This window comes from Pholis gunnellus, assembly GCF_910591455.1.
Source record: "Pholis gunnellus genome assembly, chromosome: 17".
Taxonomy (NCBI): Eukaryota; Metazoa; Chordata; class Actinopteri; order Perciformes; family Pholidae; genus Pholis; species Pholis gunnellus.
The window spans coordinates 19091648-19107763 of NC_136544.1; the positions used below are offsets into that span (position 1 = coordinate 19091648).

Sequence of the window (16116 nt, forward strand, 5' to 3'; positions counted from 1 at the left end):
TAGTTGTGTTTTGGGGACGAGTGAGCAGCTGCATCTTCACTGCGGTAACCATCAACAGAGAAAGACTATAAAAAAAAAGGCACAATAGAGCAGGAGAGAGCGGAGAGGAAGCTGCTCTTCACTCACTCGCGTGATTGGCTGAACGCTGCATCCAATTGCCAGACGAGAGCAAAAGTACACGTACACACACACACACACACACACACACACGGCTGTAAAGTACACACTCGACGTGCAGAACAGATTGGATTCAAATTACCAATTTCTGTCCTTTTCACGTCTCGCCGTGTTCTTGTCGGTCTCGTTGCTGCTCTTTCATCGTCCTCTGATTCTCCTCTTTCATCCCTTTCATCCATTTTCTGCTCTCGACTTCTTCTTTTTTTATTTATTTTTTAACTCCCACCTTTGTTCCAACATCCTGCTCTCCCACTTCCTCACCTCTCTCTTTGACCTCACCCGTCTGTTTTATATCCCAGACTTCTCTTTTATTTATCTTCTTCTTCAGTGTCATCCATCCATCTTTGTCTCTTTCTCCTAAATTCTCTTCCTCGTGTACCACCTCTCTCTCACTCACACACACACACACACACACACACACACACACACACACACACACACACACACACACACACACACACACACACACACACACACACACACGTTTCCCGTCATCATTCCTTTATCATTTTTTTCTCTTCCTGTATGGATCTCCATGATGGGAGTGACAGAGCAGCATTTCTTTGGATGGCGGGTTGATCCGCGAGGAACACACAGAACACACTTCTAGGCCATCGTCAACACCATGCGTAGCCATGGCAACAGCATCCAAAGAGCCCTCCCGCGGCAAAAGGAGCGCCAGTCAGCGACTTGAGTGACAGCTCTCTGAGGGAATGACGACAGACACGGGCAGATAGAGACGAGATAGTGCGTGTTTCTACAGGAGGGAACTATATATCACTTCCCTCCTGCCCTCACTGCTTGAATACTAAACACCGGAATCGATGGCAAAAGCAGTTATACGCCGTGAAAAGGCTCAGCAGCTGTTCTTGGACAGTCTGATAGCATCAGGACGCTGGCAGGTGGCTCGTGTCTGTCTGCAGCTAGCAGCGACAAGGACCTTTAATGAAGACCTTTAATAGATGAACCGTGTGTATCCTGAAGGTATTTCACAATATGATTAACAAAAGTAAAAGAAACCGGAGCAGAAATGACGTTTTTTAAGACTGCAGAGGGACGTTCGGGATCTCCTTGGCAGATTAATCCCTCTGACCCTGAACACCAGCTGGACTCGGATCGATCTTTAACCTTTGACACGAGACTCATCCGTACGCTCTGATGAACCGCGAGCTGGTTGGCTGACAGAAAGCTCTGTGGAGGACACTGATGTTGTCTTCTCATGCTAAATATTTACAGCAGTATTTCACATTCCTGGTTGCTTATTTGTCACGCCTCTGGTGTGTGAAGGCATTCTAAACTCAGTAACTAACCCTTCACTTTGTCACGGAGAAAACTTGGAAGAAAACTACTTCTCTGAGCCAAGAAATAGTCCGACAAGTATCCCCTCATAACACTGTTATAGTGTATAGTATAACAGAGTTTTGGTATGGTTAAACAGGTATAACGGGTTAATTACTGAGCTTTAGAGGCGCTGGGAGGCAGATTCTGTGTCAGGCTAGCTGTCGCTCTGCGTCCAGTCTTTATGCTAAGCTGAGCTAACCAGCTGCTAGCTGAATATCTACCGTACCGTGAGTCGTATCAGTGTTCTCATGTCACTCTCAGCATGAAATTAATAAGCGATGATAAACGATCATTTCACACCAGCTATCACCCGTCCGACACACACACACACACACACACACACACACACACACACACACACACACACACTCTGGAGAGCTTTGTGGAGTCAGCCACTCAGAGCCTGAGGCAGGAGAGGGTCACTGCCTAAACACATGTGTGTGGGTGTGTGTGGGTGTGTGTGTGTGTGTGTGTGTGTGTGTGTGTGTGTGAGAAGGCACACACATGTACCGTGGAGAACACACATACACACTCCACGTGCACACCCTGCGTTTACACACATGGAAGTCAGAGCTATTAGTTCCAGATCATTTTGTGAAAGCAGTCTGTAAACAACGAGCCTGGGGATAAACAAAGATCCTACTGTACTGGAAGTAATCCCACAACACACACACACACACACACACACACACACCTCAACATCTCGGGCACACATACGCCTGCCGAGCCACAGTCACACACACACACACACACACACATGAACACTAATAAACACCTGGAGGGCAGTGAAATGTAATTTGTGTACTTATTTTGTTTGGCTACATAATACATTCATGAACAACAGCAATAACAATCCACTTAGGGCTGGAAATCATGAGGAATGTTACTGTAATACTGCCAATATGACACCGACATTCATTACAGGCAACACACACAAAACAGGTGTAAATGAATTGTTTCTGCACAACAAGAAACACACTCAAAGTGTTCTACTTCTCCTCTGTTGTCCTGAAGTTATGTTAATGCGTCGATGTGTTGCACTTCCACTAGCTTCGCTTCCTCTTTGAGTTTTCCTGTGAGGTTACAGATACGCTTTTATTTACTTTAGGTTTACACTTAAAGCAAGTGTAAACAAACATGTATGATTTCTCTCTTTTTTCTGATGTGTTGGAGCTGCATGTGTAGCCTGCAACACGAGTACTGTTGGTACTGAATTATATTCAAAACCAAGTGCTAAAATGGAAGTTTGCTCCTTATCCATTACAGAATGCAACACAGAGTTACACTCACTACACACACACACACACACACACACACACACACACACACACACACACACACACACACACACACACACACACACACACACACACATTGTGAGGACTGTGCAGGGTGGGCCAGGACTTTACACGTCAGAGAGACAGGATCCCTCTGTCTCTGCTGTGATACACACCTCATAACCCCCAATCTGCTGTTATCATGAGCACAGGCCAAATATAATGAGTCACCACACACACGCACACGCACACACACACACACACACACACACAGACACACAGATGCACCGCTCCATATAAATACAGCGAGACGAGTACTGAAACTGGCAGAGAGGGAAAGACACTGTGTGCGTTTACCCACACACACACACACACACACACACACACACACACACACACACACACACACACACATACACACACACAAACACACACACACAGACCTCAGGATGCTTGTCTGAGTAGCAGGAGGAGAATTGACTACCTGCTGAATTCAAGGCCGAGTCTCTTTGCCCGTCACGCTTGCAGCGATGAAGTCATTTTCAGACACAAACGCGGAGAACGAGACCTTTGAAATGACATCACTGTGGGAGTTTAGAGGAAGTGGACGAGTGGGAAGTGGACACTCTTATCATCCTGAACACGTATCCAGGCTACATTTTAATGAGACTCGGGCTCATGCTAGAGATCTTAACTTGGATTGGACGTCCTCCGTCTCAGACGGCTTTAAATCTCTCTCCAATTTCATTCAGCTGGTTCAATCCGGCAAAAGCCTCAGATGGACAGAGAGATGACCTGCCTTTAACCGACGCCTCATCTTCCTGCTTAAAAAAAAGAGGTAAATACAATAATAATAATATTATCGTGAATAAACAAGCCAACACAACAGGTTGTTCTGTGTGTGTGTCTTCGCACAGCCTCATCTGTATTCATTTATGAAGGAAGTGCAAGAGGCCCTCTCAACGTGTTTAGAGTATAGGATGACTAATGGAGACGGATAGCGTGATGAATCCACTCATCTGTAATGGATTAACCTCGTCTGGCCCCCAGAAGCTCATCTAATCAGCCTGAATCGGCTCGTTAACGTATCGCGAAACCGGAGGCTCCCAAACATTCAGCCCTGTGACAGTCACACAGGAGGTGTTGACACCGAAAAAGTCGATTCAGGTGTAATTGACTTTATTATCTACTGGATAGCTTCCTTCTTGGGATACTCTGTAAGGACCACACAGACTTCTAGTTGCTTTGCGTTGCTGCCAAACAAGCAGCACATTGGTCTTTTCAGTAGACTTCAGATGTAAACTAACAATATCTAAGTATCAATTAATCTGCCGAACGCTTCGTTTATACGTCAAGAAATAATGAAATATCCCCATCACAAGTTCACAGAGACAAAGTGTTTGTTTTGTCTAAACGAGGCGGCAGCTGAAGTGTCTTAAAGCTGCATTCTCTCTACTGGCCAGCAGGGGGCGACTCGTCTGGTTGCAAAAATAAGTAGATTGTATAGAAGCTCAAGGCTTCAGCACGGCAGTCCACGGTGGGTGATGTCACTGTGACTACGTCCACTTCTTATAAACCAGTCAGTCTGAACCAGAACTCGTTTAGCATTTTTAGCATAAAACGATTAATCAATTATCAAAGTTATTGCTGATGAATTTCCCATCAATCAAGAACTCCGTGTTATGTTTCTGTCACTCATTCTCTGCCTCTTTGTGTTTGGTTCAATTATGTGTCAAATGCAAAATAAAAAAGCACTAATAAATTATATTTGACAGTGCAAAAATAAAAAGCACTTATGCAAAGATGCCTTCAGCGCTAAAGAATGATTGTTATTCAGCAGCTGACATTAAAAGCTTGAACGCGTCGACAGCAAAGCATCTCAACACGGACCGACGAAAACTTCCTTGTTCAAAATATTGTAAAGTGGCCATCTTTCTTTGTGTCTTGTTTAAAGTGAAAGCCAATAACAAAATCAATAGCTCGCTGCTGTAACTGCATCATTCTTCTGTACATCCTATGATGCTAATGTGCAGCTCAGCTGATTAATGATGATGATGATCATAATAAACATGATGAACCAGGAACGCTGAAATGCTATTCTGGTGATTGTGAGCAACTGTTTTTATCCTCACGTGTAATCAGCAGCTTCTCAAATACAGATTACATTGTTAGGAATGTGGATTTTGTTCCAACACAGTTTGGTTCACAGCAGTTTGATCGCTGGTCTGTCCGACATCCAGCGTGTAAGATAAGGTTCGGCTTTGACTCCCCTTCTCCAGAGTCACACTTAAACCATTGTGTGCGTGCCTTTGTGTGCTTGAGTGGCAGAGCATCTATGCTGAGAATAATATTTACATAGCCCACTGTGGACCACCAACTCTGCAATGCTTACACAGTGGGTCCTGCACACACACCCACACACACACAGATCCGCTCCTATGACATAACCCGGTTCCAGTTTTAAACAAGCCGTCATAATGCGGCGGCGAGCATGTGACGGTGAGCGTCTCATTCATTAGCCGTGCCGTCTCGGTACGAACAGTCCTCGCGTCGCCAAATAACAAAACGCGTCTTCTACCATCGACCAGAATAAATAAGCCAGACGTGCTGAACACACGGGAGCATCTGCTTCCTGGTGGTGATCTACCTCAGCAGGCCCTGCAGCACCATCCCTGCTACAGACAGACTGTAGCGCAACATTCACACCTTCATTTTCAACTTCTCTTCTCTGGCACAAGCTCAAATAAAACATGTGAAAAGAAGTTCAAAAAAAAAAGGCAAAGCTCGTATTCACCGTCTTTGCTTTGAAATATCTAAAATCACATTCAGCTCTTGTGTGTGTGTGTGTGTGGAGGTTCCTGCATGTAAGAGGAAACAGACTTGGCAAGCGTCTCTGCCACTTTCTGCTGGATTCATTTAAAAACAGCACAACAAGGTGTGCATTTGTATGATTTCCCGTGCAGGTCTGCCAATCCAATCCGCCTTAAATTATCCTCTACTGCTCGTTCTGCAGGAGCAGCCTCCGTGAGTTGTATAATATTTTAATTGAATATATTAAAAGTACTTCTGTTCATGCAGGAGAGCGTGACACGGCTTTCCTCTCCACGGCCGGGTTCTCATCCTCGAGCAGCGCACATACAACACTTTGATGTTAATCCCCTGAAGGGAAATTCCCTTTTGGGAGTTTGGTGCGTCAGCCACAAAACGGAGACCTTGGAGCCGGTAGAGACGCTTTGTGTTGCTCAGGGACACTCGACGGACTGCGCGGACGACGCGGTGCAGCGGTCCACCACTTTTAAGAAGGTCTGTGTAAACCATCGGGACTTTCCTCAAGGACACTAATAAAACCTTAAAACACACAAAAACCATCTTACACATAAAGACCAGTTTACTCATCCTGGAGAGTTCTTTTCAATCTGTGTCTCCTGTGGCGTTCCTGATTAGCTCGTGGAGGTTACCTTGAGTTGTGCATTTCTAATGTTTCACAGAAACCTGCATTGTTCGCTGCGGGGAACGGAGTTTAAAAGAGAAGGCATTTAACAGGATGAGCCAAAGGAAAGACTGTTCTGTTGTTCTATATATTCTGTGCACAGGGCATGACAGAACATGATCACTCAAGATACTTATTTTTAATATCGGTGTTGCGCGTACAGCAGTCCACCAAAGCTATGTGGCATCAGTCGGCTAAACGCTCCCTGACCCTCGGCGTCGGCCTGCGTCACAGCTTTCTGTCTGAATATGAAACATTTACATGCAGCTTTGCAGCTCGTGAAACAATATGGATCTAGTGAATGTCTACCTGTGCACAGTGTCTATCTCCAACTTCGAACATCTTGTCAAGACCCCCCCCCCCCCCCAAAAAAAACTGAACCCTTCCATCTCCAAGCTGCCATCAGTTTCAAGATACCAAAACGTCATGCAGCACTGTTACAAAACCCTCCGTGTGTGCAGTCAGTCTGAGCAGCAGCTCACACAAAAGGGAAGACACGAGGAGAATAAGTCTGGTTTGCGTTTAATAATTTAATATGTATATTCTCTCAGTACCCAGCAGACTAGACTCCAGGTACACAGGAATGTACTTAGCAAATAAATATGACTCTGGTCCCAAATTTGTTTTCACGCCACCCACCTCTCCGCATCAGGAATGAAAGAACATTGCAGTGGTTCGTCTTCAATTTTTGTAGGGTTTTTTTTCATGGGGCTTGGATTTAGATGCACATTCTGTTCTTTTTTTTTTTTTGCGACAGTGTGTTAAAACATCCCACAGATGAAAATGATCCAGGCAGGATGTTCAGCTGAGGGGTAATAATAAATACCAAAACAGACGTGAGCAGTAAAAGCTGATTTCACTTGGACTATTTGGCATCCTCACATGAAATGAATGGCTTTTTAGCACAAAATGGCTGCCTGACAATGTCAGCGGAGGGATCGCGTCACCTGAGAGATAGCATTTAATCCGTAGAGTGTGATTAATGACGGGTCACTTCAAACATACAGGCCAGATAACTCAGATTTGAATTTGATCCAAAAACAACTCTGGTGACGATAACCAGCACCTCAAACACGACACTGCAGATAAACTTAGGTAACGTTTACCCAAACGGGCACAACAATAAACCCACACACACACAATGCTAAATATGATTGAAGATGTTTGGATGGATACATCATCAGTGGAAAGATCTTCCTAAATGTGCAGCAGTGTTGGGATTCCCTCATGAATAGACACTTGGGAAATGTGTCCAAAAATGCAGCATATAAACACTGAAGTGGTAGAATCCGCATGAATAAGGCAAATGTTGCTTTAACGTGTATGTGAATGTATGTTTGGCAGCCAGTCAGCGGCCCCTATTGAGGCCACACCAAGTGAATGAAACCTGATATATTTTAGCCAAACAGAAACGCACAGACCTCTAAAGTTCAAAATAAAAAAAAACACCCAAATCTCAAGTCAGCGCCGGAGAGAAACTCAGCAAAAGCAACACCGACTATTTTCCCCACAGTGAAGACGAACTCAAGACAACTGCAGCAACACACCAGTCATCCCCAACATGTGCCGTTGCATTACTCATCTCATGTGTCCAAACAATGGCATGTTAAGGAGAATCAACCCCCCCCGGGTGACAAATGTCCTGTCAGATGTGTGAAGCCTGCTGCTGCTCTACAGTCTCACAGGAACAAGCACGCTTCTACAGAAAGCCTTCAGAACGCTGCACCCAGCAGACTGCAGCGTCATGTTTTGGACTCAGACGCACAGGAACGACATTACCTTTTATTGACTGGATGTGCGTAAGCTCGGCAACACTCACACATGTTTGGTCTTACCGGGCGTCAGACGGAGTTAGGGTGAAAGGATATGGGTTACACACGAGGCGCAGACACCAGTTGCGAGGCCTCGTTGTTTGCTTTAAGCAGAAGAAGGCCACGGGGGCCAGGGCCGGGTACGGCTGCTGCTCCTCCTCCTCGGAGACGCAGTCCGGATCCCGAATAGGAGCCCTGATGCGAACTCCCAATGTCGGTCCGACTTCCACCTCCAGCTCTGGTTCCTGGTCTTCGTGCTCCTGAACCTCGGGACTCCATTCCGCTCCGTCTCCCCTCCTCCTCCACCTCCTCCTCTCCACCTCCTCCTCCTCCTCCTCCTCATCCTCATCATGGCCTCCTCCGGGGTCAACGCCGTGACCCGGGGCATCGCTCCTGTAGGGCGTCGGTATGGCGAGCCTCACCTCCTCCTGCCCCTCCGGGCACTCTGCGTACTGAAAGCGCACTCTCCCCTCGCCATCAGTCATGATAGAGCATCAGGCAGAGCCACTCTGAAGGGAGGTCAGAGGGAGAGGGGTTAGAGAGAGGAGCAGAGACGGAGGAGAGGAGAGAACACGTGCAGAAGATGCAGGGAAACGGAGAAGGACGGAGGGCGGAGGAGAGATCAACTTAGCAAAGAGCAATCGGAGACAAATCACATAATGAGCCAAATAAACACCGTTTCCTCCGCCGATCCCTCAGCAGCTAAAGAACTCACGTCCGATCAATCTGGACACAGATCGTCAATATTCGCTTACTAACCTGGCGGCGCTCGAAGCTTTACGGGAGCATTTATTTCCAAACATTTCCTCTTTCTGTGTCTCTCTCAATTTAAAGAAAGAGCAAAAATGAAAATGATCAAAAGGAGAATCTTTGGAGGAACATCAAATAAACATTGTGTGAATATGATATAGGAGCTAAACAAACACAGTACAATGACTATTGAAGAGCAGTCAGACAACCATCTGACACCATGTAGTTAGAAACACCAACATGTCTCCAGTAGAATGAAGCAGTGAACTCATCAGAGCTACAGAATCATATTGTGACATAATGAGAATGGGGATTTGGTTTTTTTCCTGCTCTCCCTCGCTCTTCCTGTTGCTATGTGATTGAACAGATGGACTGCTCTGTGTCTGGTCTACTGGAGGTTTTTAGCCCACACCACGCAATGGTGGGCAGGGAATGCGCAAAAAAAAGAAGAAGAAAAAAAACACACACACAATACATGCCACACTAATCCTGATTATTATATTTAAGTAGAATAACATCAAGAGCCAAACATTAGTCATCATAATCCAGCTAACAGACTTTTCTCTTTTTAAGGGCTTTTTAATGGGCTTTGTTGTCCACCGTGTACCGTTGTGTGTGTGTGAGGGGGGAAAAGCGCATCTGACGCTCGCGACAGTTGTTCGCTCTCCTGAAGGGATTGTGTGACAAAAGAGCGGAAATGTTAAGCATGCTGTGGAAAAGTACATTTCAAACGGTGTCAAAGGAAATGTAAAAAAAAACACCGCCGGGGAGAAATGGAGCGCCCATCACCTGTGGTTTGGGTTTTTTTCTCCGTTAAAAAGTGGACTTAGTCCTGGACTCGATGGATATTAAAACATTACAGGCAGACAGAACAACTTTATTCTTTAAAAAATACCTTATCGAGACGGAATCGGAAGTTCCCATAAGCATGATCCGAGACTTCCCGTGTTTCCAGCGCGCCCAGCCTTCAGCTACCCGGAGCGTTCCGTCTCCTTCCGCTCTTCCAAATCTCCTCACTTCTCTTTGCTTTTCACAGATCAGAAAGGTAATCCGAGAGCCGTTCAAAAAAAAAAAAAAATCACTGGAAGTATTCAAAGAATCAACTGCTGTATTCTTCCTCTATCCACATCCGTGCAATCCACCCGTCCATCCTCGCCGAGGTGTTGGTTACGCAGCGTGGAGCGGAGATGCGCGCGTGGAGGACGGACCGTGCGGGTCGCGCTCTGCTGGAGCTCCGTGGATGATCTGACACGGAGAAACTTGGCCCAGGACCCCGGGAGTCCTGACACGTGACGTGCTGCCCGGCTGTGGGGGACGTAGCTGCACAGTAGGAGACACACGCACACACGCGCGCGCGCGAGAGAGAAATAAATAATGAAAAGAAAGCCACGAAGAGCCAAGCCGGGCGCGCACACTCCGCGGCGTTTCACGCATCAGCATGCAGTCAGCAGATAATGGAAATGGAATAAAAAATGTATTAGCCAGCCCACATCTTCTGTGGTGGAACACACGGAACCATTGTTGGTATTATTGTTTTAGTTTATGTAATAGTGTCTTCCATCATATTCCTCTAATGTGTAGCCATAGTAACAAAGTGCTTCTGTATGAAAACCCCAAAGGGGAGCTAAAGTCAAGATTTAGTGTCTACATCTTCTATCTATTGAGAAAAAAAAGTAGATATAGACATGAGTATTTCCCCTGAGGTGATTTGTTTATCTGTTGTGAGTTTGGTGAGATATGAGGGGGGGGGGGATATTTCCTCAAACTGGGCTGGGCTGCAAAGCGATTTTTAGCAGTGGCCACAGTAGTAATTGCAGGAAACATGACGCCCACTTGCCCCAGACATCACAAAGAGAGGTTCATTTGTTAGAGTTTGGTGTGATAAGCTATTATGTTTTATGATATCTTATTGAGGCCATTAAATCCCTTTAAGTCACGGATCCAGGATTGAGACCAGATGAGCCACTTTTAAAGCAGCCCCAGATCATTTCATCCTACCAGATTTGGGGCGAGTCCGGTCTGGTCTGGATCCGTATTGAGTTTTTCCGGTGGACCCAGTGGACTCCACAGCTCATGAGAGGCCGACCGCCGGAGGAAATCCAGTCAAGTGTCGGCTTATGCTGTCTGGGATTGATGTGTGAGGGGAGTCAGCTGGAAGTCACCTGGCTCAGTCAGAGAAGTACTGTATGTGTGCAGAGCAGAAAACACACAGAGACCTGAAAACCTTTTGGTGGCACATGAACGCAGCGTGAGGGGAAGCCATCTTGGAAAACACCATCTTCCTGTAAACTACACATTTTAATTTAGTTTTAACAACTTAAAAAAAAAACGGGTGGTGCTGGCTTGCAGACGTCAAAAAAAAGAAAATATTTTTCAGTTTTTGGGGTGCAGCTTTCCATTCTCTTCAATTTAAAGGTTAACTGTGCTGACTTTAATATGAAACATTGAATACATCCTAAACATCCAACATTGACAACATGCACCAAGTATTTGGCAAGACAATGTATCGTTTCTCCTTCATGTTTCAGTGAAAACCTGTCAAGTTAAAGCTCAAACTGAAAAGTTGGCTTTGTTAAAAGTGTCAGTCTCCTTCATATTTTGTGGAACCTGCTCGTCACGGGTCAGTACCTGGATTCAATCAGGCAGCTGCTGCTGCGTCCGCGCCACGTCAACGTCTTTATAGGCAATTTGATCTCGACAATCCATTTAAGCTCCCATGCTGCCTGGATGATTGATCACAAATACATACACTATATTTAATGAAGAGTGTTTCAGAGAGAGAAGACGTCGGGCTGTTGGACGGAGTTTTATGCAGTGAGTTTAATGCCGGACATTTGGATCCTGAACCGCCTCACTGTCGGGGGGGGCGCGCTGCTAAACCCTGCTGACATCAACACCAGAACCTGCCAGAAACTTGACAGTAATTCATATCTGGTGCGGAGAATGAGAGAGATTCAAAAGCCCCTTATTTTGAATCGCGCCGCTCAGGGTTCATTTAGATCTGACAGCGGATAGGAAGAGGATCCTCCAGTCACACAAGGTCCCAATCCCCTAAAGCCTTAAACCCTGAACCCTCAGGGACTTTACCAACGTCACTTGTGAAACGGTTGAGTGTTGAGAGGCTGCAAGGGCTTGTAATGGTGTAATAAATACTAATGGGACAGCACTTTGCTGCAACATATCGCGTTACCTTAATGTTTCTGTGTGCATTTAAAACTGAACACACATCTGCCGTCCTCTTTGTTAAGTCCATCTCGGACTTTGCGAGTGTGGAGGTCGGGGTCGTTCAAACACACAGACACTGAGGGAGATCTGGGCGAGGCGACAAAGGCAGAAGAGTCTTCGTTGTGTTGCTGGTGGATCACTGACTCTGGCTCTCCATACCACCGCAGGAAAACCAATAAAAAGTGTTTTGAAGTACTGTGCTGCTTTTGTTCCCACTGGAAACTAATATAAACCGACACAGTTACTGTACAAGTCAGCACTGTGAATACTGAGGCACAATATAAATACAAAATAACAAGTCGTATGAGGTATTGTATGTTCATAAGTTGATGATTTTACTCTCGATAACTCACCCATTCCTGTACGTTATGCAACATAGTTAGCATAAACTAGAGGAAGGCTTTGGCAAGCCAATCTCCCAAATACCTGACGTCATCCCTTAAACAATGGAGTCTCCGGAAGAGAGCAGCGTAGCACTTATAACAGAACTGGAGAGGATCACTTTAGTGGAATAAGAGCAACGAACGACATTGAAGACTTCTCTCGATGGAAACAATGTTTTCTCCCGACTGGCTTCAATAAGAGTTTGATTGACAGATGATTCATCCAATCACCTGCCAAGTATTTCTTCTTCTTTTTTAACAGTTTTCAGTGACGGCTTCTCTGATGTTTCAGTGTCAAACCATCTGGCAGGTCAGGTTAGAATAACGTGGTTTTGCTTCATTTTAATGTACGAAATAAAATAAAAAGTTAAGTTAAACACGATAATAAAGTAAATGATTCAATTCAACATTAAAACTCATTCACCTGGAGTTCAGAAAGTATGAACACAATGACTTACAGTATACTACTTACACACAGATAAAGGCAAAGTAGCAATGTTGGCTCCCCGAGCCACAAATCCATCTTCTGCACTTTGAGAAGCCAGAACAAATGGCCTCAAAACTCTCAATCCACTGAAAGACCACTTAGCAAAAGATCTTTAGGGCTCTCGCCTGGGTTAGAGTCCTCAATGTTCGGTCAACCAACCTTTTGGCAACTGTGCTGTTTGATGATTGTAACATGATTCAATCAGGTTCGTTGTAAACAGGCTGCCAGTAATTCAGCGTTGCCCTCGAGCGATCTCGTGCCGTTCGCTCTAAAACATCCGCTCTGAACAAACGGCACGCGAACACGAGGCCGCTGCCAACCTTCTCGTCGCACGAGGCTGTAAGCCGATCAGAAATAATAATTTGCCTAAAGGTTGATGTTCCCCTTCAAAACCCTCGGCAGCGGAGCCGTGTCGCCGAAAGCCAATTAATTAAGGAGCCGTTTGAAGTCGTGAATGTGAGGGACAACGGAGACGCTCTGTTCCAAAGCGGAGGACCAAGTTCAACCTGTGGTTTGTTTTCAGGGAGGATAGTTTGTACTTGATGGTCATGTAGCATTACTAAAGCGAGGTCTTCCTAAGAGGGTGTTGTGATTGATCCAGATGGGGTTCTATGTGAGCCACCACTCTCAGCTGTGTGTATGAAGACCTGACAGCCTGGTGTGAATTTGCTCCATTTGCTCTACCAACCCTTCAACTCTGCTGCTGATTTAAAAACACTGCCGTGTACAAAATGCGTTTCGTCACAAATTCCAGATGGGGACAAATAACAGACTTTAGGGAAGAAAACATCTCTTTTCACACTGTATTTAACTCATTTATACAATATGTATTGCTACCAGTCTAAATCAATAGGAATGTGAGTGCTTCTCTCAGATGATCAATAGTCCTCCGTCAGGCTGCACCCTCTCTGGCTTCCATTCCCTGGCCGTCCCGACCACTTCCCCCATCCCCCATCCCATCATCCCCCGTGCTCCCCTCCACTGTGACTCCCACGCTTTCATCATCCAGCCTTTTCTCCCAGCTCTTTCTCATCGCCGACCATTACTCAATCCTCCTAGGTGGGATATTTTTGAAGTACAGTGGCGGGGGAGAGGATCGCCGTCAGACACACAGAGAGATGGCTTTTCATTTCAAATACTACATAGACTCCTGAAAGAGCCAGACATCCAATCAGACACGTTCAATTTTACAGCATCAGAAGTCATTTGAATCAGCTTTTTCTTCATCTTAGAAAATCTTAAATGGAGGGGTCCACTATGTGGAGAGTACATCGTTATGAAAACATGTTCATCATGTTTGGTTTCAGTTTCATTGATATCAGTAAATATGCTTTGCATAATGGTGAAGGGGCAGCGTGAGCAGTGAGAGCAAAATGTCTGAACACACCAAGAAACCCCCCCAAAGAAAACCTCTTTCACAGAAACTGCAAAAGGAAAATCATGTCTCCGTCCTGCACGCGCTGTGTGATTGACAGCTGATCTCTTGAGATGTGCAGTGCAGAACCACGACAGACATCAGGGACGTCGCCAACGTAATGAATGAAAAAAAAACAACAAAGTCGAGGAACGGCTCCTAAATATTTCACCATGATCAATGTTCCTCTCCGCTCTATCGCACCTCGTCTTCTGATCCATCTTGGCTCGCTGTGTCTTTCCATCCACCCACCCATACCCCCCCCCCCCCCCTCCCGTCTTCTCATCGGGCTCCGCTGACGTATGTGAGGTGGGGGAGACCCTGCATGTCGTGTTTCAGAGGGCTTCCCCCAGCAGCAGCACGGGTACCTCGATACTGTACATGTGCAGAGACGAGTGTGCCGCCAGTGTCTTGTACAAAAGCCTCTGAAATATGCATATTCTTGATGTATTATTGAAATCCAGCTAAGAAAAGTACACCGGGATAAATAACAAAGTGAAAGAGAGAGTGGCGTCTGTTGGAAAGAAAGAGAAAAGGATGAAAAGATGTTCATCCCTCTTTCTGGCTGCATGCAAAGTAATCATTGTAATTAGAGTACGGCAGAGCAGAACATATCTGTGCATTCAAAAACGCAACAGGAACAGAGGAAACAGTTACATAATCACACACACACACACACACACACACACACACACAGAGAGCATCACAGCTTGAGAGGGGAATCTGTCATGCTACTACAGAGTGCACTGAACCATGCAGCTCAGTCATACATGTTGACAGGTAGCATCAGGTTCATCTGTATACAGCCTGTTGTGTGAATGAATGTATAAATATGTATATTCTTTTTAAACAAATATATGACATTTCTACAAACGTGTACATCAGGATTATTGTGTGTGTCGCATGAAACTCCAATCTCAATCAGGTTTAATGTTTAGGCAACAAAACTACTGCAAAGTTTAGTACGACATCATGGTTTGGGTTAAAAATAAGTACGTTATTTCTGGTTCCACGCAGGACATGAACACTGGTGTCCTGGGTGAAAGTCCCATGTTGCACCCTTCTATCCACCCTTATATATATAAGTTGAGTCCAGTCTGCATGTATAATTGATTTTAAATGTTTTGCCTCATCTATACGTCATGTTGTAGCAGTCTGTTGAATCACGCTGAAGCCAAAGCGTTGACGCTTGTTGACTATTTTCTAGCATGGAGCTGGGAGCATGTTGGTGCTAACCAGCAGTAACACTCGCACAGCTTCAAACTGCTGCGGTAGACACACCGAGACAGAGTACGACTGACTGAAAAAACCTTAACAGGACAATAAGAGCGACAGAGGAGGGGTCCCTCTCCCAGGATGTCATGTGTACAGAATGAGCCACACAGCTGATATGAGTAGTCTGGACTCAAAGGGTCAGAACTCGGACTGTTTACTTTGCGCTTGTGAGCAAATCAGGTAACCAGGTCAATGCTGTTGAGTTTGTAATGGTTTGAGACCAGCCACGGATAAAGGGTCGGATTTAGTTTTGTATTTTTTATAGCAGCACTTTAAATTTGCCATGAAATGGAGATTAGCAGCATGGAGACATCATGTACCTCCAACTCTATGGGCTTCATTCTAGAGGGCATTACGAGGTATCGCAGAGATATATCGGTGACCACACGGGAACTTAACCCCATCTACGAAAAACCTATGCTATTTTAAGTTCATAACAAGTAAAAAAACTAAACTTCTGTTCTTTTACTTAAGTAGGATTTTAAC

At 45.4% G+C, this 16116-nt stretch overlaps 1 protein-coding gene across 1 annotated transcript in view; it reads right to left on the minus strand.

The window, feature by feature from the left end:
• The window catches only part of LOC306709981 (voltage-dependent T-type calcium channel subunit alpha-1H-like), a gene marked incomplete at both ends in the record, with an annotated part of 95097 nt that extends 86516 nt beyond the window's left edge, over positions 1–8581 (minus strand). The window contains 1 exon segment of the mRNA XM_079178319.1: positions 8154–8581. Coding sequence (XP_079034445.1) covers positions 8154–8581 — 428 coding nt within the window.
• Positions 8582–16116: the final 7535 nt, after the last annotated feature.